The following is an 8,124-nucleotide window of genomic DNA, read 5'->3' on the forward strand; positions in this document are numbered from 1 at the left end:
TTGACTCAGGGAGGCTGTGAACGACGGGAATGAATTTTACTTACAGCTGGCCCAGTAAAAGGAGCGTGATCACAGTTCTCCTGCCAGGACTGGTTGAGGCTCTGGACAAACTCTTGGAAGAAAGCGTGAGACTGGTTGAAAATGGAAAATCCCAAGATGTTGACTCGGTCGTCTAGCAAGCTGTCCAGGCGCTGGAGGGAAAACTCCTAAAGCAGCCCAAAACAGAAAACATGATTAGGGAAGAAAACAGGCACCAAACTCTTGTGACAGGAGGTTCCCTGTAACGCAGAGGTTACAGCAGAGGCAGGGAGGTCGATGGTGTTTTTCAGATGGAGCCAGTAACCTGCTAGAACTGGCCGGAGAAGGTCAGCTCTGTCGTGGGAGGCCTGCAGCACAGAGCTCCTTAGCAGACTTGTACTTCCCATGCAACGCTTTCTCCAAGGCACTCCCAGAAAAGATCCCTGCTTGTTCCCCATGAAAACGCTGCTATGCCCAGGTGTTGCTACGGCTGAGAGCCCCAGCCAGTGCCAGTGCATGGACAAAGGCTGTCCATCCAAACCTTGGGCAGGAGAGATCCCATGGCCACCAAGACCCTCAGACTGTGGAGACCCACGTCTGGAGAGAAATTCATGTCCTTTCATTACTATTTTTAATTTCCTCAGAGAGCACCCCAAATCAGGCCCCAACCTGGGCGACAAACATCATCTGTTGAGTGAAGCTGCTCTACCACCACCATATCCAATCCAGGGATACAAAGTTTAAACAGCCAGACTAAATCAGTTCCTCCCCAGAGGGCAACCCGGCCCTGTTCTTCATGGCATCAGGTACCAAGAGGAGATGCCAATCATTGACATCCCTGTGGAGGGCAGGGAGGTGCTTTGGTTGTGGGCTTCGGTGCAGGGCCCATTTTCTTACATTTCTGAAGAGCAAAGTGGTAAGTTGTATAAAAATGACAGTACTTAAAAAAAAAAAAAAAGAAGCAGAGAAATAAAGAAAATATAAAAAGGGAGAGCTTTATTTTGCTACTCATGCCAATGGAAGCAGTTACACAACAAAGCCAGTTTCCTGGAGAAGAGTTCAGCCCTCCTTGTCCTATTAGCAGGAAATAATGGTGCCTTCCTCACTAATTTCTCTTTTGCTAATTGCTAAAATGGAGTGAGAAGGTGGGAGTAATAGTTTCAGAAACTGCTGGATACCCATTCTCTTTCATCAGGAATACGAATGTCTTTTGGCTCTGTGGACTATGAGATCTCAGTGAGTCAAGCCATTTTTTATCTTTCCTGCGTATGCGTGCACGTAGGAACAATGCCTGTAAATCTCCGAAACATGGAGTTACAAGACTATTCCAGCACGGCAAACTCCCACGAGAATGTGATTGGACACAGGATTAAGTGCATTTTGGACACAACCGCATTAACGTTAGGTAACATGAAATTGCCTGCGAACTATTGATTCATTTGAATGATATTATCCTCCTGCCTTCCTGACAGGTTATCCATTTACCGACGGCATCCTGTCAACCTGTGCAACGAGGGCAGATGGCTAATGAGGACTTGGGCCTGAGGAGATCCTGGATGCAAGCAGAGCAGCAGGAGATATGTTGAGCCCCTGCAAAACACCACCTCACCCAGCCAGAGCTGGGAGGTAAATTGTGCAGGGTACAACGCCAGCAGCTGCCCAACTGCCCTCGTGGCTTCATTACAGCAGGAGGAAAATGAGATGTTATGTACCAAACCAGCCACACAGTCCAAGGCCTCAGGCCAGACTACCCCAGTCTCAAGGCCGCTGAAATCAGTGCCTTTATTTATTACACCTTTTCTCCTCTGAAAACATTTCTAAGCTTCTGAGGCTGCTCAGGCCCTGGCAGGACTGTTGTGCTCTACTCCTTAAATGAGCAATTCCTGGGCCAGGCCATGAGCTCCGCTGCTGTCAGTTCACATGGGGGAAACTGAGGCAGGCGTGTGATTCGTCCCAGTCACGCAGCTGTCACAAGGCTGAACCCACAGGCTCGTCTGCTCAGGCTGGCTCAGTGACAGGGTCAGTCCCAGCTCCCAGCTCGACTCCCTGCGCAGCTTTCGGGAGGGATGCCCACCCGCATCAGCCCAATTCCCATGTCCTCTCAAGGATGGAGGCAGCTGCCGGGGCCTGACAAAGCAATCGCAGGCAGACCTGGGCATGCTCCCTCTGGAGCCAACGATTTGCTCTGGTTCAAATGTTAACAGTAGCTTTTTCCCAGCTCCCATTAGCGATCTTTGCAAGCTTTGGTCTTCTACAGCTAACGTTCTCTGTATCCATCTTTTTCTAGGCAAGCCTCCAGCTGCAGAAAACCCGTTACTGTCATGCTCATAAAGCATCCACCTCTGTAACACGCGGGGATCGTGTGGCCGGTGAGTGACCCTTTCCCTCCACTGTTCCCTGCCTCTTCCCTTCGCTCTAGCTCCAACCCTCTGCCTTTAAATGTTTTGCCATCAGACGTACACGAGAGCATTCTGCAGGCCCAGGTCAGAAACAAGCAAATGAGCCATGAGCTTCCTACGCAATGAGATGGAGATAAACCGTCCTTGGGGGACGCACTTTATTTGCAATGGGATAAGAGAGATTTGGTAAGGTCAAGCTGGCTACAGAGGGCAAAGGGGTGAGAGCATCCAGATACTCCAGTAGCTGTCGGCTCAGTTTCTCTCCCTATTTGTTTTTTTCCCTTCCTACACAGTCATTCACCACGCTTGACATTTCCAAACCCATGTTTTGCAAACACAAACTCATTAACCATTCAAGACCTGCACCACTCAGCTGATTTCCAGAGCTCGATGCCCCATCCGTCAGCCCCGCTCCTACCTCCCATCCCACCCTCCCGATGCCAAGCGACAGCTGAGCCTCTCACGCCTGGCAAGAGGTGAGCGCAGTCAGGAAGAAGGATGGAAAACCCTGCTCTTGGAGAGGATCTCAGACGGCTCCTCTCACCACGTGTCTGCGTGCAAGTGGTCACGCATTTACCTTTGCAAAGATCAGACTGAGGTAGAGAAATACCGTTCGTATTTGAGAAGCAGGGCTCAGACAGGGCAATGGCTGTGGCGAGTGCATAGGGATTCGGTGTCAGATTTAAGGATTTCTCATTGAGATGTACCGAAGCTGACTTTGGCCTAAGCTAGGAAGAATTTTAACCAGTGCGAGCACAGCTATGGTATATATACCTGACCTCACCTTCACTGTCTGGCAGAGCAGAATAATTTCACAGCCACCTCTCCTAGTTACTCCTTCTTATCTGCAGCACTGGCTGATGCTCTTGGAGGCTGGAAGACAGCTTTCCAATGCAATAAGAGCAAGAGCCATTAGGAAAATGACACCCGACAGCAGGTTCTGTTTAATGGGGTGCTCCAAGCCCTGGTACGCCCCGTCCTCACCTCCTCCGCCTGCGCAGAACAGCTTTGTAGCCACACGCTTTCAGGGTACCTGGCGAACACAAGAGGGTGCGAATCAAAGAGATGGGGGCAAGAAGCATCTCCCTAATTACCTCCTGTTCCACGGCCAATGAATTCTTTTCCCCTCCAACTAGAACAATTGCAATACTTAACCAGAGTTTTGCTTTCCATCTCAGTCCAGCTCCTTTATGCCAACCAGTGCCAGCTGAGGCACAGAGAGGACCATCAAAAATCATGCCACGGCTAATTTCAGGTACACAGATCCCAGCTGCCTGAATTCTTCCCCCTCTCTCAGCCTGGTTTTTAAAGCACCCACCAAAAGTCAATATTCTGTTCCATGAAAAAGTAGGCCCTGAAGGTCTGCAGCCAAAATTAATGAACTTTTACAGAAGAAAAATCCCCAGGCTTTGCTCGAATCACAGCAAGTTCTGCAGCAGCACCAGGCAATTACAGTGTAGATTTTCTGACTTCTACTACAGGGCTGCAACCACTAAATATGTGCTGTTAAATAACAACACTTAGCAATTCTATGGCACTCTATATTTTCAAAGTGCTAGGCACACATTAGCTAATTGAATACAAAGGGGTTCCCTGGGAGACAGCACTGGAGGAATTATTAGAGGATGAAGTCACTCTTGGGTTTCTGTGCTTCATGCAGCACTCGACCTGCATTCTCACTTTACAGCAGCAGACAAAACCTATGGAGTGACCCGAACATTTAGATCATTGGGAGAACCTGGCTAATAAAAGCCACACCGCCAAGCTCTGTAATTCATGATTTTAAAGCCATGAGCTTGGATTTTCTGGCATTGATAACTGCGAGCTATGATCAGGAGATTTACAAGCTGTAGTCTCCATTCCATTAGGAACATAAACCTATAAGGTGCAAGTGCATTACTCAGTGTGAGTCCCGACTCAAACACTGGGATTGTACACCAACTGATCCCGACCAGGACTCGACCCCCGCAAGCCCTCTCCCACCTGAGCTACACCCAACGATGGGGCTCCTGCAATGTGCTGGTGGGTTTCAGACGGAAACCCCTCTCCTGCTCGTTTCGCTCTGGCTCTGTAACACAACAGCAGCAACACGCTGCTCCTCAGATTGTCACAGCACAGTGCTGTGGTGATGGATAACATCGCTGCTGCTTCACCCTGGTGGGATTTCTGCCGGGAAATTATTATGCCCACAACACAGAGGAGGAAACTGAGGCACGGAGCCAAACAAGGGAAGCAAATAAAGACCCAACAGCACGATCCAGCCTAAGAGAGGCATGGATTACCAACCTGCCCTGCGATGCAAAGCATCAAAGGCAGTGTTTGCATTTAAGCATGCATCTAATGAAGTATCCTCCCAAATCTAAGTAACTCCCAAACTGAAGTAAACCCACAATGTCGGTGCCTTTCCTTGCGAGTGGCCCCACTGCCGCTGATCACACCCTCCCTTCCCAAGCCTGGGAAAAGGTTGGAGACTTCTGCCTGGAAAGGGCCAGTCAAGCAGGGTATTATTAGTGTCACAACAGGCTCTCGGATAAGTAAATGGTTTATTTAAAGCGTGGCGCTGTGAACCCTTGAGACTCCCCTGCACTGCCACGCTGAGGTCTCACTTCAGTGAGTGGCTCCTGGTAATTGCTCACCCCGCAGCGGCGAGGCGGCCAGTTTGCTATTCAGTGCTCTGCATCAGCTATTGAGCTTCTTCCAGCTTTATCGATTTAGCTGGTGATATTGTTCTGCATCCCATTTGTGTGCGCAGAACCTTGCTCCCTGACTCGATTCTTATCACATTTTTAATAACCTGGATCACCTGGGAAGCAGGGAGATGGCAGCCACTACCTACATGCTGGAGATGAGTAAAAAGATGGGCTCGTTTCATTTTTAGTGACTCCCAAGACCTTCCCACACTCTGCTCGCCCTCACCCCATCCCAAGCCCTTGGGAGAAACTAGATTTTCTCAATTCATCCTACACTGACACTAAGATGTCCCCGTCCCCCCTCTCTCTTCCTTACACAGACGTGGTTATCTTCCTCTCTTAATTACTGCAAGGACTTTATTGGATTTTTGGATCTGCTGATTAGCAGCCTCCAAAAGCACCCTGTGATGCTGTCATTGCCCAGTGCTTAGCAGGAGAAACTCCTGGGGCTGTAAGCTCAGCAGGCTGCGCTGACCTCATTTCCCCTCCGTCCCAGCCAAGGATCCGGCCCTCTGACGGCAGCAAAGGCTGATTTACACCAGGCAGAGGCTCGCCGTGGGTCCAGAACACACTGTACTGTTCCTTCTCTATTTTTATGTGGGATGGGAAGGAGAACACTGGGCCAAGGCTTCCATTTCTCTATTAAGCCCTCACTCTGGCAAAACTTCCATTTCAAGAGTATTTGGTGCTTAGAAAAGCTGTCACCCTCCAACTACAGATCTTCCATTCCCATACGGAGATTGCCTGGCAGCTTTTATGCAAGAGCCAAACCTTCTGCTAACGCAAAGTCAGCACAGCTCTAGTGACTTCACTGCTGACATCACTGGATGCCAATGGGCTTCATTACTCATCATTTTAACCAGAGGAGATAAAGATCCTCAGCTCTCGGTTCTTTGGGAAAACAAAACTCTCTCCAGGGAGACTCTCCCCGGGCCATGCGTGGCAGGAGTAGTATGCTTAGTCCAAAGGGGCAGAAGGTACCATCCTGGTCCTATTTACACCGAACAGATCTGGTGCAACTACTCTGCAGTTACTCCAGGTTTTCACAGTTCAGGCACAAACAACATGTTGAGTCCAGAGCAAGACTCGCTGACAGAGAGGGGAGCAGAAGGAATACTCTTCCTCCAGGAAGATACAGCTCTAGATAGAGCAGTGCAAAAAGTACCCGCCTTTGCCTCTCCAGATCCGGTTGCCTTCAGGGCTGAGATGCCGAGTCTGCTAATCATTCCTAAGCTCCTCTAATAACACATTTATTTATTTACTCAAGTGGACAATACTATGGTAAGTGCTTTATGGTTTTCTTGAAAGGATCAGTTTATTTATAAACTATTGACAGAGTCAATAAGTTTATAATGGGCCACATGTAAAAATCAATTTCTCTGGAAGAAAAAAAAAGTCATCACTGCAACAAATAGTGAACTTTCGAGTAGGTAAGTGGATGTGGGAGATGTACCCAAGGCACTGTTATTCGGCCATTTATATAGTTAAAGAGGAACTGGGATCTCAATGAACTTGGGGACAATTTAGGAGAACTGTCCATATATAATCTGGTAGCTCTTACAAAGTTGACACATCACAAAAGCATCAGCATGCCATATGCTAGTAAGGATGGGTCTTTTACCTCCTCATGCAAGGAAAGCTATTACATTTTGGAAGCTGTTCTTTAAACGAGAGCACTTTAGGAAAATACACTGACCACATCCTTAGTGAAAGTAATTTACTTCAACTTCTCTGCAGAAAGCCTGAGGTTTGAAGAGTGACAAGTCCTCAAAAAGGAAGGAGGTCATGTGCTAATGTTGGGACCTGAAAAGCACAGCTCTTGGAAAACAATGGGTAGAAATTCTGAAAGACAAACAGGACAAGACAGCTCCGGGCAGAGGAAAAGAGAGAGGTTTGCTCCCACATCAGAGCGCCTGAGCTGTGTCCGAGACACTGATTTACTCAACTGGAAATCAAGAACAGGATGGACTCTGAACAACACATAAAGAAGACCCAGACAGCTCAAGTAGCACAGGCAGCAAAAAGCAGTAAGGTACAGTTATTGCTTCATCTAAATCCTCCTTTTCCCATGCTAACTAGAACGAGGAGAAATTGCTTTGGCATCCTTGCAGAAACCCGATTTGTTTGCCCTGCTACCACATGCCACTGAAAATATGAACCATAAATCCAGGTAATGATCGGGGCTCTATGAAAAGTTGTGCATCAGTTACTGGGAATCGGGAAGGCTGGCTGGACTGCAACGTAAAATCTGTCAAAGCGTAACAACAGAGTCCGCCTTCCTCACCAGCACAAGGGAGAGCGAAGGTGCTTGCGCCAGCAGACCTGGTGCAGCGAGGCCAAACACCATGGCCCGTGCTGGGGCTCACGCACAGAACCAGATGCAGCAAGAGAAGGTCATTTCACCTGGAGAAGGTCATTTCACAAAACAGGACTCAAAACTAAGCTCCACAGCCCTGGTCACATACTAATAATCTGCAGTCCACTTTCTCTCTGCTTTACTTCACATCATCCTTCCCCCTTCTAAAGGATGTTACCATAATGACGAGCTACTGCTGAAACGTGTGATGTTGTCTGGGTGATCTGGGCACCAATTTCCCCTCCAGTTCCAACGCAGCATCCAGAGCAACCATACAGCTTCGAAAACCTTATCCTATATGAAGACCAACCTTTTTTTCTTTATAAATCACTAAACAAAAGAAGAAGGAAAAAAAATAAAAAGGAAACGAAAAAACCAAACCGAAACCGATTTATCTGGTCTCTGGAAATTGAATACGGCAGCTGTTTTATCAGCAACACCACCTCCGCACAATATTGTCGGGGAACAAAACTGCATCCAATGAACAGACCATCTGACTCAAAGCACTAGTAAAACTCCTTTACACCTTTCTTCTTACAGTAATAATTTTAATTGTTTCAATTACTTCCATCTCATCTCCTTGATAAATGTTTTGAAAAGTAAACCTCAGCCTGAGGTCCATATGTTATATTTAAAAAAACAAAAAGGAGAAAAAAAAAAA

General features: G+C 47.8%; 1 protein-coding gene across 1 annotated transcript in view; it reads right to left on the reverse strand.

Annotated features, from left to right (window-relative positions):
- LOC104515755 (glutamate receptor ionotropic, kainate 4-like) overlaps positions 1 to 206 on the reverse strand; it is a gene marked incomplete at both ends in the record, with an annotated part of 32,112 nt that extends 31,906 nt beyond the window's left edge. The window contains one exon of the mRNA XM_010159855.1: positions 45 to 206. Coding sequence (XP_010158157.1) covers positions 45 to 206 — 162 coding nt within the window. The remainder of the gene's footprint in view (positions 1 to 44) is intronic.
- Positions 207 to 8,124: the final 7,918 nt, after the last annotated feature.

This window comes from Eurypyga helias, unplaced genomic scaffold (assembly GCF_000690775.1).
Source record: "Eurypyga helias isolate BGI_N326 unplaced genomic scaffold, ASM69077v1 scaffold37329, whole genome shotgun sequence".
NCBI lineage: Eukaryota > Metazoa > Chordata > Aves > Eurypygiformes > Eurypygidae > Eurypyga > Eurypyga helias.